Genomic DNA, 17498 nt, shown 5'->3' with positions numbered 1-17498 from the left:
ACCTGTTCTAGCAGGGCAGCACTGCCGACAGGACTTTTAACGGCCAAGTTGGTTGACCCCACCACAACCCAGTACTGGGTAGCGACGTACAGTTTGAAAACCATTGGCATATCTCTGCTAGGAACAAAATGTTCTTTGTGAGAAAAAGTAAAGACATTTTACTGCCCTATTTAACAAGATCATTACCTTGGATCCTAAAATAAGCAACAAATCTTCATATTAAGAAGCAACTGGCACAGTGCCCATCAAATCTAAAAAAAATCCCTACCTAAAGAGAGACATGGGAATGGATAGATGCACAGTGAGGCAGGAACGTTTGTTCATTTATTGGATATCATTTGCTGATTTAAACCATTAACTTTTATTTTCTTCTTAATGATCCAGGTAACCGGACAACAGACTTAATGATAATCGGTGCTGCAAACAGGCCTGGAAAATCATCAATACACAGCCACTGACTGTTAGTAAATGTCTAAGAAAGTCACTCTCTAATCATATTATTAAGAGTAATTTTATAGCTAGGTATTTATTGTTGATGTAGCTTTCCAGACATTTGAACATGGCTCTGACCAAAACGTCCTTTCATTCTGCAGTAACTGTTTTCTTCTGACATTTGTCAATCCTATTTCCCCATCCAAACAGCTAGTATTATGGCACCTCATCTACAGGCAAGTAAGAAGAAAATGTTGCTTTACTAATCAGCCAAAAGGATATTCATGAAGCATCTCTGATGATATAGCCCAACTCTCAAACAGGACTGACCATTCTGGGAAATTAGGTGTAATAGGTTTTATCGGTACAGGCCAGGGGTCGGCAACCTTTCAGAAGTGGTGTGCCGAGTCTTCATTTATTCACTCTAATTTAAGGTTTCGCATGCCAGTAATAATAATCTATGCAATCCATGCTGAGCCGCATCCCCTCTTGGCCCTGTCTGCACCTCTCACTGCCCCAGGCTGGGGCCAGAGGACCACAGCTGGGGGTGGCTGCAGAGCCCTGGGCCGGCGGCCGGAACCCCAGGTCGGCAGCAGAGCCCCCCAGAGCAGTGGCCATGACCCGGGGCCAGCGGTGGGCTGAGCAGGGCCAGCAGCTGGAACCCCGGCTAGCAGGGGACCAGCGGCCAGTACACCAGGCCAGCAGCAGAGCCCCCTGGACCAGTGGCTGGGACCCGGGGATGGCAGCGGGCTGAGCAGGGCCCAGCAGACGGGACCCCAGGCCAGGAGCAGAGCCCCCCCAGACCGGTGGCTGGGACCCGGGGCTGGCAGCAGGCTGAGCGGGGCTGGCGGACGGAACCCCAGCTGGCAGAGGGCTAGCAGACAGTACCCCAGGCCAGCAGCGGAACCCCCGGGACTGGTGGCCAAGACCCGGGCAGTGTGAGTGCCACTGAAAATCAGCACGCATGCCATAGGTTGCTTACCCCTGGTATAGGCAACCAACCCCTTTTTCCCTTTGAACTCAGGTGTTCAGAGGTTAAATCTGCATAGTACATACTTAACTACAAAAAAAGCAGCTTAACAGGACACCAACTTAAAAAAATTACATTTATCTGAATTTTTTTGTTGCCTATTACGGTTACAATTGTCACCTGATACCACAAATACAGGCAGAATACTTAAGAGGCAAATGCCAATTTCACAATGTGTACAACATATTCCATTTTGAAACAAATCTGTGGGTTTGCAAAAGCCAATAACTCTGTTATGTAGTTTTATATTTCTACCATATTTAAAAAATAGTAAAAAAAATCATCAGCTCACTTTGCTTTTAGTCAGATTTGAATAATCCATGCAGAGTTACTTAAAGTTACACTTTAGCCAAGGACGCAAAGCACAGAGTGCTCACCTCTGTTTACACAGCACTGGGCCTCTGGGAGTTACCGTAAATAACATAATAAAAATCTCCTTGACCAGATCAATTTTAGTAAACCACACATAAATCAGAAAATTCTGTACTATTCAAGTGCATTTATCTCATGGATGTATTTGTAATTCATTTTATAAAGCTTTAAAATTAAAGATAAAGCTAATATAAGCAATGGGGTAAGGAGAAATTAGATGTAAAAGGCAGAAAAGCTCATCCCTACCATATACTGTCTTAGTAAGTAGTTTTCGCATTTGTCTAAACAAGTCAGAGTGATGGGTTTGCTAAGTATTACAGTACAGAGAATGTCCTTATATAGGGCAGACAATCAAAAAGAGAAGAGTTGGGAGACTAACCAGATACTTCTAGGGAATCAAAAGTTTTTTTCTCTTTTAAATGGTAAAACTTTAGAGTAGAAAATGTAAGTCCCGCTTCTGAATGCAATATCCCAGGGCAGTCTTGTAAAACTGTCAGTCATAACTACGTGGGAAAAGGAGTAGTCTGACTGAAACAAAGAGATATTAAAGCAACAGGCTGTATTAAAAGCCATGACTCTTCTATTATTCAGGGTAGTAACTAAGCCTTTTGTTTTTGTTTAGCAACCAACAAATTGTGGACACTACTTGCTGCATCATAATAAAAATCACATTGCAAATATTTTGGCCTCCAAGAGACTGGAAATGTGGTTTTACCAGTAAAACAGACGGTATACTAGCTAATACAGCTTACTGAATTTTTTTTAAATTTGGCAAGCTTTTAACTAAAAATTTTCCACCACATTTCTAAACAGCTCTAACCAAATAATAACTTTGAGAGAAAATACTACAGATATTCCAGTATACAATATTTTAAAACTAATACCACATCACAAGAAAAAAGAATTAATCGTCTGACTTGGAAAGGAACAACAAAAATCCTTATTGTTGTACCTTATATTGTAGCTCTCAAGAATTTTTTTCTCAATCAGCTAGCCACTCAATTCTCTCAGAACTACAAGTAAGTTAAGAGAACTGCATAGCTGCAGGCAAAATTATTATAAACACAGAAGCATATTACCAGAAATGCCCCTTTTCAAATAACCAAAATTAAAACACAGTCCCTGAAGAATAGGTAAGAATTAGGACATTGATATTTACCTCAAATATAGAAAACAAATTTAGAAGCCTATGCTTTGATATTTTTAGTATAACTTTCATGATAACCTTGAACTCAAAATAAAGAAAAAATGTCCGAAGTGCAGTCAACATATGGTGGTAAGTCATTTAAACAAGAAGGAACTTTTACTGTTAGCAAAAACACACACAGTCAACCAGATTTTGGATCCTATGTGCTTTAATTCAAGTTATTATTTATTGTTTAAATACAGCACTTACAAGTATGCTAGGTACTTTACGGCAAAATAGGAAAATAGGTCTCTTACCTTGGGAGCTTACAACCTAATGCTATACTCTATAAATGTATTTTACACACACTCTCTCTCTCTCTCTCTAAAACATTAAGGTTGCAAAGTCAAATGATCAAAACCTAGGAAATACCCAAATTAAAGTAGCCCGTGCAACCTTAATAATTCATCCCCCTTGGGCATACACATTATGATACAATCTGATTACATGACCACAGACTATTTTTTCCACAGGATGGACCTGCTCTGGGGATGAATCAGGGTTGTGTGTGAAGAAGGCTGTCGCTTCATTTGCTGCAGAAGCTGGAAGGTGTGTAGTAAATAAGACAGGAAATTGCAGGAAGGAAAAGAAAGGATGATTTTATGGTTAAGGCAGATGAATGCTGCAATGGAGAAGCAGATTCTATCCCTGCCTTTGCCACAGAGTTTCTATGTAATTCTAGCCAAGTCACTTAAATCACAACTTTTCACAGGTAGTCACTAACTGAGTTCCTTATTTTCTGGGTGCCTGACAATGCATCTGATTTCTAAAATTCACAAAAACTAAATGATTAAAAAAATAATTTAAAAGTTAGATTTTCTTATTTTAATTAAATACAATTTTCTTTCTTAAACCTCTTTAAAATTAAATTTGATATTACGACAACCCATGTTGTCGTAATATTGAATTTGCATTCAGTCTAGCCTTTGTGCAGTAACTTCTACTGTTTCAGCTCTCACTAAAAAAGGGACATTTAATTGTTCCCTCAGTTAGCCTGAATGGAAAGCATCTTGGACCACCATCAGATTCAACAAGTCCTCTGTGACAGCCCACAGATCTGACAGGTTTCAGAGTAGCAGCTGTGTTAGTCTGTATCCGCAAAAAGAAAAGGAATACTTGTGGCACCTTAGAGACTAACAAATTTATTTGAGCATAAGCTTTTGTGAGCTACAGCTCACTTCATCGGATGCACAGATCTGACCGTTTATCAAAGCACATCCCTACTGCCCCCACCACGACATATTCTCCCATCTACTCACAGGGTGGTACTAAGGCCTACAGGTACACACTAAGCAAGGAGGAGAGAATAAAATGTTGAATAGCTGCTCATTAACTGAGCACTAAATATAGCAGGGGTCCTGTGGAGGAAAAAAAATAATAGTATGCCATCATGTAAATAAAGGCATAAGCATTTGGAGGTTGAATTTAGGTTGCACAGGCAACCAGAATTCCAGTATTTCCTAACGTTTGACTGCTTATCTTTGCAACCCTAACAATGTTTTTTCGAACTAGTTTTTTTGCGTAATATTTAGTAAGAGTCATGTGTTTCTAAAACACCTGAAAGGTGTGCTATGCATATTTTCAGCACACAGGAAAACATTGAATACACAATAAGAATAATACCATAGTTGTTATAAACAATGACTCTCTAGCTGAAAACAAACAACTCTGCTCTGATCAATCTTCCCTGAAGAAGAGTCAAAGTTGGTACATAAGCCACAGATCAAAGACATTGCTTAAAAACAAATCAATGATGAAATATCTTGAGCTATTTTAAGTGCTGATTTCCAGCTATGTTTTCTCAATACCAAAGCTGCCATTTAAACATACCAGTTCCATTAGAGTCAATTCTATTCACTACTGCCGAAGGTTTTAATACTGTAGTACACAATTTCTTCTGGTATGTTATATACATATTTCTGTATTACCACAGGCAGATAAAGACCGGTTACAATTATCCAAATGAATTATTTGGGAGGGCAGAGCATTTTACATAGATATACCTCTCAGTTCTTTTAATAAACTATAAAAAGGCAACATAAGAACAGAATTTACAGAACTTCCAGTTCTCGTTCAGCTTAAAAGTCCTTTAGATGTTTAGTGGAGGCAGTAACCTAATGAACACACGTTAAGGCTTAAGTATGTGTATATCTTCTTCAATCAGCTGTTTCAGTATTTTCCCTGCATTCACCTTATCTTTACCCCAAGCAGGGAGTTTACCAAGCCAATTCACCTGCCCATGCCAGTAACTCAGGTTTCTGAAACCAGTCTGAGCAAGTCTAAACGGGCTTTCATTCACTTCTACTACAGCTGCACTCATTCATTAATGCTGTGCTCATCCTATAATGACTAGATGGAAAGCAACGGTCCTTGAGGCTACCAATCATTAGAGAACAGAAAATAATGCCAATTTAAACTCTACTCTGCTCTCATAGATCCACCTACCATACTGCTCCCAGGCAGAAAACACAAATTGCAGTATCACTTCTCAATCAATGCTTCTCTAAACATAGCACACTGCTCTGTGACCCTAATCACTGTATTCTCTCTGTTTTCAGTCTTCAAAAAATCAGAGCAATATAAATTCAACAAGTTAAATAATTATGTTTCAACTTTTCTCCACAAAGCTTGTGTGTTTAATAAATTCTAATCAGGCAGAATTTAAAAGAATCAATGTGTTTAAAAGGATTTGTTTCCTTTATCTGATATTGATGTACTCTAACAACAGATCAAGAATTTTCAGCATTTTAGAAAGGCATCTCCTCAACTGGTCTGATTAATTTTTATGTCACAAATCAGCATTCAATGACCCCATGAGATGAAAAATGTTAATCAGCCTTACAGATATAGATTTCTTCCTTCATTAATCAAAAATTGAACTCAAGAAGGCTTTACCCTAGAAAATACAACCAATTTTGCTTCACATTAGGTTAGACACATTATTATTGCTACTTAGTTTATATAAATGCTAAAAATACGCTGGAGAGTTTGGTTGCTTAGCTTGGGGTGGGGTTTTGTTTTGTTTTTTAAAGGAGCCTGCTTAACATTATCAATATTTTTATTCCTTGAAACTTGAATAGATTGACATTTTAAGGAACTAGGTTAACAAAGCTTGAAAGATGGTATCAAATAAAATGTTTTAAAACAGGTACTAGAAGAAAAGATCCTTTTCAATTGTTTCTCATTTTAAATGTAAAACTACTAAGTGTGACTGTTAATTAAGAAGTGTTCATTTAACCAATAGTACAGAGGAATGACATAACAAACATTCAAGTGTTTCCACATATTTCAGTAAATTGCCCAACAAAAAAACTGGAGTGTTCAGCTACTGATATTCTAATTTCAAGAGTCAAAATAAATATTGCATAAAGGATTCACTTTTCAAGAAAGAATCTATTCTATCATTTGTTAGTGTTTTTTCCCCCACTTAATATAATAATTTTTGTTGATTACACAAGAAAAAAATGACAATTCTAAAACCAGAAAAAGATGATCCTATCTTAAAAGTAATAGTAGGAAGCAGGTAACTATAGAATTGCCACATCTTGAAACAGACTTGCCTTTTGAAAAAAAAAAAAAAAAAAACAGTTACACATCTGTAATACAATGCAGAATTGTCAAAGCTTCTAAATAATGATGAAGCAAATTGGAGTCCTTTTTAAAGTCCCCATCACCAAGTGAAGCCTTTAGAGTCAGTGCATTTTTTTAATTGCAAACAGACCATAAACAGGGTTAAACAGTAATAAGTTCTTCCTTACTTTTGAATCAAAGTATTGCCTTCTTACTACCATGATCATGTTACTGCACTATTAATCCAAGATTAAAAAGGTAAGATATTTTCTGGTATACATTCAGGTATTACTAGTTACCAACAATGTTGCATGGCATCTAATGTATAATGCAGTGAATTAACTTTAAAGTGTTTGAATGGTTGTGAGGTGCATCTAATTATCATGTATGTTAATCCGCAAAGTGTAAAGTATATATATTCTTCTCCTAAATTATTTCAAGTGACAATGGAGATTAACAACATCCAGAATAAATGAAACTTTCAGAGATGAGTCACTGATAAAGGGACAATTTGGGAAAGTTTTAATTGTGTTCCTTTAAAAAGGCAACACTTAAAATCAGCAATCAATTATTCAAGAAAGTCAGAATGGGAAACTAAACTACAACGGGAGAAATAATGTTTATGAAGGAGAGCAAAAGGACAGAAGTAAAACATACTATACTAAAATAAAATAAATTAAACTAAAAAAAGAATATGAATATACTGTGAACTTTGGGAGACGTTTCCTGGAATAGAAACCCAAAGTAAGACTTTCTAGGTCCCGTGGCAGTCTGCACAGGCAAAGTGAAAAGAACCTCTCTTCATGGAATGACAACCTACAAACACTGATTACTTCTCTCCCCCTAAACCATCCATAGCAGATGCAGAATGGCACCAGTTCCTACAAATCTCTCTGAAGCTTATTAGGCACTATATATCATTACACATGTAGAAGGACAGAAAATAAATTTCTATATAGCAGGAGTTTTTCAAGGAATGCCAACACACGAAGTACTCAATTACCCAAAACATTTTGTAGCATACAAAAATGACTAAGGCATCTCATAAATATCAAATCCGAATACATGATCTCAAAGGTCATATGTTGCATAAGTAAAATGACAACTGGTTTTCTGGGAACACCCCAAAAACACTACATCATCCATGAAAGCCATAGGATGTGCAAAATGACAGCCATTTTCTTGAAATTTCCTAGCCCAAGAGGCAAACTTTTTCAGTAGACAACTCCCATTACAAGCTATTCAATTGAAACAAGAGCCCAGAAACATATCTTTAAAAAACAAAGCTATTATACCAAAGGAGACAGAAGCCACTCCACCTGTCCTCAGGTACACAACCTCAGAATGACTCAACGTATGGGTTAAGATCTTCATTTATCTCCTAGGAGTTTGAAGGCATATTGTGTCCTTGGGTTGTCAACCTCTCAGTATTTCACTTCTGCTGCATGCTCTAAAACTCAGTGTATAGTATCCATGGGATCTTCTTAACTTTGGAACATCCCTGAACTATTTCACCTGTATCGGCCAACATATGATCACTTATTTTTAAATAGTTTTACATCCTGAATATTTGCAGGAAGTGACTGGTAATGCTGCATCACAGCTTTGAAAGAGGATCAAGTTTTGCAGAATTGACATTTCCCCGCAGCAAATATCCTTCCTTCAGATCTAAGGGGTAGAGGGTTTTTTTCTTTTAGGACATAAAGATCCTCCATTTTACTGCACTGCCACAACTGTTCCAGTTTATTGTTCACTTTAACATGTTTCCTCCCAAACACAGATTTTAAAAAGTAGATTAAAAATGTGGAGGAATGAATAGGGTTATGCGGCAGAGAGAAAAGCAATGCAAAGCCTACACAAGATCAATGTAGGTATTAAATATAGATTCATTATGGCACCTTCATCATTTGATTCAGGGTGGCAGGGGGTCTGGCATAATGTACATGAAAATATAGACAGAGTTATCCTAGTTTGGGCTTATATTGAACAACAGACAGGCCACTTTCTCCCCTTTGCAATACTTATCTATAGAATTACTACTAGTGTAAAGCAAGAAGAAGAGTTTATTTATACACCACATCTGCAATTTCCCTGTAAGAACATCAAAACCCAAATATAAACACCTACACAATGTACCCCACATTTTCGGCAGCTTTCCAAACACCCTAATTGTGATCACACCCCCGCTTTTAGGATAGCACTGGTGTCCTCCAGCTCTTGTTAATTTGCTTTTGAATAAAGTTACACTTCTCAATTACCTCCCATCCTACTGTACTGTCATTTATGATTTAAAGCCTCATCGCAGAAACATCCTGAGAATACACCGCCGTTTGCTTTGTTTTGTTTTTTAACCAATGACTACAATCCACTCGGATTTAAAAAGAAAAGCCGCAGCCGCCCTTATTCATTCACGCAGCATTGTTTCAAAAACACACTTGGTTGCTGCGGTGCGGCTCCAAACACGTTCCATTCAGCGGGAGCAAAACACTCCGCCAAGTTTCAGCCACCGCGCGCTACTCCAGCGCAGCAAGCGAGAGCCCCAGCTGCCCCCACCTGCAATGTAAACACCACCCAGAGTAGACGTCCCTCCCCGCCTCCGGTGAAGCTTGTTGCTTCTCACTGGGGAAAAAATACACAGAGAAAGCTCAAAGGAGATGGGAGGGGGGCGGAGAGGGGGAGCAAGAGCCGGCCCAGGACAAAGCTAGAGACTCTGGATTTCCATCTCCCGTCCGGGTCCTTTCCCCCCTTTCCAAGCGACCAGTTCCCCGCCGCCTTTCTTTGCGCTTTCCCTGCCGGTAATCATTAAACAGGAGCCAAGCGTAGGCTGCGGGAACCATTTCACACACGCAGCAACCGACCATCCCCCTGCGCGCCGTGAAACAAGCGGCTCCCTCCCTCCGCGCGGCGCCCCGGGGGCGGACGGGGGGGGCGCCCCGCCGGCGGGGGCCGGGCAGCGAGGTACTCACTCGATGAAGTAGCTGGCTCCCTCTTCGGAGAACCCCTCCTCCCAGCCGCGGGGCAGATCTGGGGAGGCAGAACAAAGGGGGGCAGAGGGGGGAGTGAGAACTTGGTGCCCTGAAGGTGCCTCCCGGTCCGGCGAAAGGGGGTGGGGTGGGGTGGGGGGGTTGGGAAGGGCGCGAGATCCTCCCCTCCCCGCGCCCCCGCCACACAACGGTCGTTACCCGCTCCTCCCCCGCCCGCCACGCGACACCCCGCCTCCCCCCCCAGGCGGGCACCCACCTGAGCGGATCATGTGGCCGGAGTTGACGGGCTCCTCGGTGCGAGGATGCAGCCAAGTAGTGGAGCGGCTCAGGTCGCTAGGAGGGAGAAGCGGAAAACATGCACCTGTTAGTGACGGGCAGCCCCGGCCGGACCCCCCCACACCCACCCCCTTCGCCGCGCCTTACTCGATGAAGAACACCCGGCCGTCCCTGCAGACGCCATAGGACCAGTGCTCAGGTAGAGTGTCCCGCCCCACCGCCTCCGCCGCCATGTTCGCCGTGCGCACAGCCAGCCAGCCAGCCGGCCGGCCGGGGAGGGGGTGCCAAGGGGAGCGCGGGCGGGCGGGCGGCCGGCGCCCAGTGCCCGGCTCTGCTCAGCAGCGCCACCGCCACCGGCTGGTAAAGGCGCAGGCAGAACTCTGCCCGCTCCCTCGGGAGACGAGAAGGGAGCGGGGCAGGGGCGGCGGCGGGTCCCTGGCTGTGCCGCCGAGAGGGAGAATCCCTCTCCCCGGGGAACTGGCTGCAGAGAGAACGAGACAGACCCGCTCCGGTCCTCTCTCCGCTCGCTGGTTCCAGCGCCGGCGTCCCCCTGCTGAGCCCTTCCCCGCCCGCATCTGGGCTCCAGGTGCCTGATCCACATCCGCCTACCCCACAACGCGCCTGAAATCCCCCCCACTCTCACAGGGCACAACAGGCTGCATTCTCCGCTTGCCTAGGCAGGTGCAACTCCACTGGCTGGAGCGGAGTAACTCCTGTTGTTCATCGACTGCTGGTTGATCCTCCATTCCTGCCCTCCTCTTTCTCTCAAACTCCAGCGCGCCTACACACATGGGATACAACTATGTGCCTCTTCCCCCCCCCCCTTTAATCTGACCCAAGCCTGCATTCTCTGCAGGAACAATTTGCATAGTGGGGGTGTTGAGAACCATTGAACCAAACTGGAAACTCTGTACTGTACATGATGGAAACTACTTAAAGAAAGGGGGTGCTGTAGCATCCCTTGTTCCAGCACCTATGATTCTCTGTCTTTTCCTAATTCATTAAGTCCCTCACTCCCTAGCAAAAAATTGTTTGCCTGCTGGTTTTTGTTTTTCCTGTGGAGAACACTATGCTAGAAAACCAGCAACGTGGAGGGAACAAATCAGGGCAGATGGAATGACTCAGTGAGGGGACTGGATATAAAAAGAAAAGGAGTACGAGTGGCACTTTAGGTTCGCTAGGAGGGAGAAGCAAGTGACACTTTAGTGCCACTCGTACTCCTTTTCTTTTTGCGAATACAGACTAACACGGCTGCTACTCTGAAACCTGAATATAAAAAGTTATTATTCCTTCCTCCACTTGTTTCGCAGGCTGACGCATTAGTCAGTCCAGGCCTTTGATGTAAAGGACAAGAGGATGATGGAGATTAATTGCTATCTTGCCAGCAACCTGTGGCTATACTGAAAAGGTAGGGAGAGAATAGGTAGTGGTTGTTCAACCAATGGAATGGAAACACCAGATCATTAATGAAGCAGAATTTTGAAATAATTTATATAGCACCTTTTATTGCAGTGCTTCCTATATGCAGTACTGCTGAAATACAATCGCTTTAGAGTTAAAGTGTACACACCCCAAACAGCATTGAGGAAGGGGAAATTTTAGCTAAAGCCACTGGGTCAAACTACTTCTTTTATTAAAATACTGTGGGATCTTTAATGTAGACAAAGTGCACACAGGCCCTCTGTTTCCAAGGTCTCATCTGATACCTCATCAAACTAAGTCCTCTGCTGAAAGATGTAGAGCTGAGATGAACTTGACATTTATTGAAACCTGTTTTTCTACTCTGATTCTCTACTATCTTGCATAGTTATATATACCAGTGCAAAGTAGATGGAAAACACCAACCCTACCATTCTACCATGGTAGAGTTTTTGCATCCTGATTTTGCACAGGTGCAAATAACTACACAAGATAAAAGCCAGGGAGAATCAGGCCCTAAGAACTTTAAATTTGGGAAAGATAGTGGAAAGCAAGCTGGTTTCTACTGAACACAGGAAAAACATAGGATGGATTTTAATGAATTGTTGAGAGTTTAAGGGGTGAACATCTTTCCTATGCTTTGATTCACAGATGCTGAAAGTGAAAAACTCCTATTCATCTTGTTCATGCAGGATTGTTCCCTATTATACAGATTACATTTTTTCTTTTATCCCATTATTCCTAATTATGGCTTCATGTACCACAGCATATAATTCCTCTCCCTCGATGATAACACCTTCCAAGTATCGGTAGAATCTTATGCACCACTACTCCTAGATCATCAATAAACCAAGCTTTTCCTAACCTTTCCTCTTAAGTCAGCATTACAAACTCCTGAACATTTTTGTTACTCTTCTTTGAATTACCACCGTCAATATCTTTCTAGTGATGTGGTGCTCAGAAATGGGTATATTCTCGCAGATGCTTTGCACTGTGATAAGCGCTGTCCTCTGCATTTGTTATTAGTGCCTTTATAATTATTTATTTGTTTAGTGTCAACAATGTGCATATAGCTGTAAAAAGCAGATAAGACAAGTCTTCTGCCCTGAACAGCTTAATTTACTGTAGTTCCCAGGGCAAGTCCTTTTACATCCATTAATTGCATGGACTAGTTAAATTGGCCTATAGCTCCCTGCCATGGCATTGCCTCTAGACCTGCATGACTGGTGGACTTATGTACTCATAATGACCACTAACTGAGTTTAACAGTAACCCTTCATTGTGTAAACTACTACTTGGGATGACCTTGTGACTTGTCTTCAGTAACATAATGGAAAATATTTTAAATAATTCAAAAGAAACCTATTCTACACAGCATTGTTCAACATTAAAACCTGTTTCTGATGCTTAATGTGTAAGCAACTATAAACTTCTGAAAAAGATGTTGCATACTTCTCTCCCTACCGGAGATAATGACTTCCCATTATTGATTTGAGCTCTTTAATCTGCACATTAAAGTCCCATTCTTATCCCACGGAGATTAAATTGTTTTACTGGTATTGACATGTTGAATTACTACTTCTCTTTAACATCACGTGGTGATGAAAGACTTCTACATGATTCAATTAATGTACCTTAGCTTCAGTTCAATGCACTTACACACTTTAATCTCAGCTGCTTTTGTATCAATATTTTTAATTTAACCAACAATAGGCTTTCTCAGTAAAACCATACAAATATACAGCTTAGTTTTCATATATGTTAAATAATAGAAGAAGGGCCTGATTGGAAGACCATTGGTGTCTGTAGAGATTCCCATTGACTTAAATGAGCTATTTATCAAGAGTCTAGTCTGCAGTTGCATAATCTGTATTTTAACATAAAGGTTCATATACCTTATAAACAACTATAGATGACTTTTTTGCATTATTAGAAAGTGCTGCATTGGCACTTTTATTACAGACCTTATATATAATACTTAAAAGCAGAATATTGTATTACAGCACAGTAACAGTAGTTAATGTTAAGTCATTTACTGATTAAAAGTACTCGAAAATCCATGTGCTGACTCAGATTGTCTTGAAATTTTGTGCGCCTCCTAGGGGTGCAGAGTAGGGTTAGTGATCTAAATTTGGGTTCATTTGAACAAAAGCCTCCTGAGATACAGCCACCCTAACAAATGCTATGTGTACAAAATCACCTATACCCAATTCTAGATGGTGCAACCTGCTCATCTTCCCCCAAGGCCATGCAAAAAAATAAGGGAAAATTTTCAAGTATGTAGTTATTACTACAAGTCAGAAATCCAACACTGACTCCTCATGTGAAAAGACTGTGCTCCTGTCAGGCTAAGGACTGGTAGAAATATTAAAAAGTCATTCAGGAAATTAAGTAGATTCCTTCTTCCAAGATCCCTTTTTGAAGCTATTGCTCGAAAAAAAAGTGAACTAGAGATTTAATTCCTGGAAATAAATGGTGATTTTTTTTTCTTAACACTTTCTGGCTAAGTATCACAGATGTTAATATGTAGCACTTGTATAACCCTTTGATATCTTTGGATTCAAAGTAATTTTAAAAGGTGAATAAGAATTACCGCATTTTACAGACAGCAAAAGTGAAATACAGCAAGAATGGCTTGCCCAATGTCACAGTCAATGACCTAGCTGGGAATAAAACCCATGTCTGACTCATAGTACGGTGCTCTGTCAATTGGACCACAGGCGTCCATGGGAATAGACAGAAGTAAGTGTGGCAAGAAGTTACCAACAGGTGTAAAAAAATTAGATGAGAAAATAAAAGAAAGAAGGAAAGAGACAACTGTTCTGACATTTCACACTGCTGAAGTGTGTGGTCACCCATTTATAACTTTGATGTTGCTGTTGCATAAAATAATACATCAAAAAACATTTGAAGGAATCACCACAGTGTTACTCAGTATCAGCAAATAATAATCAATCAATCAATCAATCAATCAACAGTAATGCCAAATAAGGGTTGAATATGAGCATATTCTCTCAAAGGCCATTTTGTACCTTTAACATACATTCATTTAATTTTACTGTGTATTTAAAACAGGCCTACTGTGAGTGAATCACAAGAATGTAAGCTCCAAAGGACATGGAAAATAAAGGCAAATGGAAAGCAAATTGTGTGTGTGCATGTGTGTGTATATATATATAGAGAGAGAGACAGAGTCTACCCTGTTCCCATTGAAATAGGTTGGAAGTTTTGCCACTGGCTTCAGTGGAAGCAAGGTCACACACACCCTGTAATGCTACAACTATCTTAATATAGCTCATAAAGTAAACCAGGTCAATTTATAGGTAGGGGGATCCAAAAGTCAAAGAAAGAATTATTCATTTTTCTGGATTCTGGAAAGAATATGAATAAGTTTCACTGCTTCCTACAATTCCTGGAAGGCACTGAGCACAGCAAATACTGTTTAAAGATAGGTTTCAGAGTAGCAGCCGTGTTAGTCTGTATCCGATGAAGTGAGCTGTAACTCACGAAAGCTTATGCTCAAATAAATTTGTTAGTCTCTAAGGTGCCAAAAGTACTCCTTTTCTTATTGTTTAAGGATATTATTCATGCTCACCAAATCAACACCCAGTGTGATCTGATTGACAGTGCATACTCAAGTCAACAGAGAGATTTTAACAACTGAGTGAGGCAGATGGGAAAATGCCACAGGGAAAGCAATGCTTGTGGTGCAAATCAAATTCAAACTCCTCCTTCCAGAACAGTTAAGTCTCCTTAGAGTCAAGAAAAATGCTAAATACTCTTTTTGGTTTAAAAAAAAGATTATTCACAACAAAAAGGATTAGAAAGTGTTACTGTTGAAAATGTCTTTTAATGAAATTCAGCTAATGTCATCTATATAATTATACCTTCTTTACAAAACTCCTCCACCTTTAAAAAAATTGGATATTAAAATTTGGAAATTAACTTTAAGATATGCAGGTAGTTCCCCACTGCCATATAGTTCTTCATCATTCACTATCTCTTGTATTGCCCACAACAACTTTAACTTTGTTCTCTAACATCTGCAAAACTATATTCATAAATCAAAATGAATTTCTAGTTGATTTCCGAGTAAAGTAATTCAGTTCTAATTTTCTAACATGTTCATTACAACATTATGGACTACAAAAAACAGTGAAATAGTCTATTTAGATACAATTGTGGCACCACAAACATATTTCACAGCTAAAAATTGATTAAACATTCCAATTCTGTTAATAAAATTATTTTTCTACTTCACTACACGTCACACTTAGAATTTATGCAACTATTACATACCAAAGTATCCTAGGACTACTTTTCTTTCAAAATCTGTATTTCCACATTTAATAAACTTTATGTAAAGGCAACAGTATATATCCATACCCTATTTCCATTACAGAATAAAACAAGGTAGCACAATTAAGACTGGGTCTGTAATAAAGTATATGCGGGGATAGAGCTGAACAATTGTATAGCACTAGAAAGCCTTTAACTGTTAATTTTTTCAGACTTTTTAATGTTTGGATTTTTGTAGAGAGTGGTGGTGAGGTTTGTGTGGTTTTTTTTTGGTCAGGGAAATTTTTAGCTGAACTGCAATAAAACACACCTTCACCCTTAACACTTCCAATAAAATGATGTTTGTGAATATCTGTTCGTTTGTTTGAAATGAACACAAACCTTTAAATCAACTTGATGAATATAGAGGAGCAGAGCCCTGCTCTAATAGAACTTACGAGGCTCCCCAAAGCAAGGCTGCCCTCCTGCAGACTTTGCAAGTCCACTACTGGTGTGCATTTGTAGGTGTGCATTTGAGGGAAATTATCTTTGTGAGAGATATGGGGAGAAGAAAGGTTTAAATCTATATAAAAGCCTCTCATCACCCTAAGAGGCTTAAAGTTTTAAATCTAGTATATGTTGAACATTTTAAGTTTTATGCATAGAGAAGACTCTGCCCTTTCCTGCATCCCCTTCTGTGCCTCCTTTAATTCAATGCACCTCACTTCCACGTCCCCCAGTACTATACCTGTGACGCTCTGTACCTCAGGGAAACACCCTACACCCCCATGTTCATCTTTATAAAACGATTGTGTGGAATTCAATGCAAAGTTTGTCATGTTGGGTGTCTTCAGAAGGCTCATAATGCACTGAGCATGGTTATTATAGTGATGTTATAGTAATTTTTACAGTAATGTTATGGAAAGGTTATAGGTTGTAATTTCATGTATACAGTTATGAGGCTGAAAATGTATCCTCATGGCTTAAAGAAAGCCCATGCAAAAACTCTCCAAGTCCAAGGAGTCACCCCCTTTCTTTGTGTAGTTTGGGGCTGTGATGAGGTAATGGTCACCTGACTCTGAAGCGGGGGGGGGGCAAAGCCAAGAGGAAAGAAAGAACATGATAAAAGGGAGAGACATTTTGCCATGCTCTCTCTCTTCCACATACATCTACAGACACCACCATCACTAAGCGACTGAAGCGCTGATCAAAGGAGAGAGCCTGACTGAAAAGTAACCAGCCAGCCTGTAGTGAGAAGCATCTACGTTTGTAAGGACATTGATAGTGTTAAGATCATCTTAGAATGTGTTTTGCTTTTATTTCATTTGATCAAATCTGACTTGTTATGCTTGGATTTATAATCACTGAAGATCTATCTTTATAGTTAAAAAAATTGTTTGTTTATTCTACCTGAAGCAGTGCATTTGGTTTGAAGTGTGTCAGGGGCTCCCATTGGAATAACAGGCCTAGTGGATATCAATTTCTTTGTTAAATTGACAAATTTATATAAGCTTGCAGTGTCCAGCGGGCATAACTGGACACTGCAAGACAGAGGTTCCTAGGGTCGTGTCTGGGACCGGAGATATTGGCTAGTGTCATTCGCTTGCAAGTTGCTGGGAGCAGCTTACATACCAGAGGCTGTGCGTGAACAGCCCAAGAGTGGGGGTTCTCACAGCAGAGCTGGGTAAGGCTGGCTCCCAGAGTCAAGGATTGGAGAAGCCTAACAGATCACTGGTTCAGATAACACCAGAGAAGAACGTCACAATACCCCACTATAAATCCACCATTGTTCTGCCCTTCTCCCTCTCTTCTGCTTGCCATAAAGCCCCTCTCTATTACAAGGCCAGGGAGTAGGGCTCAATGTCATCCATCAATATCCTTTCTATCACCTATCCGCACCCAGGCTCACATCCCTCTATGCTTTCTCCAAGTTTCCTGCCCCATATCCATG

General features: G+C 40.4%; 1 protein-coding gene and 1 long non-coding RNA gene across 10 annotated transcripts in view; one reads left to right on the top strand and one right to left on the bottom strand.

The window, feature by feature from the left end:
- The window catches only part of PLEKHA7 (pleckstrin homology domain containing A7), a 296414-nt gene extending 286274 nt beyond the window's left edge, over positions 1–10140 (bottom strand). For all 9 annotated transcript variants that reach the window (XM_075129371.1, XM_075129373.1, XM_048853693.2 and 6 more), the window contains exons 1-3: positions 9998–10140; positions 9831–9907; positions 9557–9614 (exon numbers count right to left, since the gene is read on the bottom strand). In XM_075129371.1, the coding sequence (XP_074985472.1) occupies positions 9557–9614; positions 9831–9907; positions 9998–10083 (221 nt within the window). In that variant the 5' untranslated portion in view covers positions 10084–10140. The remainder of the gene's footprint in view (positions 1–9556; positions 9615–9830; positions 9908–9997) is intronic.
- Positions 9901–13222, top strand: LOC142072501 (uncharacterized). Its single transcript, XR_012668891.1, has 3 exons — positions 9901–10049; positions 11161–11258; positions 11921–13222. It is a non-coding gene; the product is annotated as an uncharacterized LOC142072501 (long non-coding RNA).
- The last annotated feature ends 4276 nt before the right edge of the window (positions 13223–17498 follow it).

Source organism: Caretta caretta, chromosome 6, assembly GCF_965140235.1.
Source record: "Caretta caretta isolate rCarCar2 chromosome 6, rCarCar1.hap1, whole genome shotgun sequence".
NCBI lineage: Eukaryota > Metazoa > Chordata > Testudines > Cheloniidae > Caretta > Caretta caretta.
The sequence above is the reverse complement of the archived record's forward strand: the minus strand, read 5'-3'. Positions and strand labels throughout refer to the sequence as shown.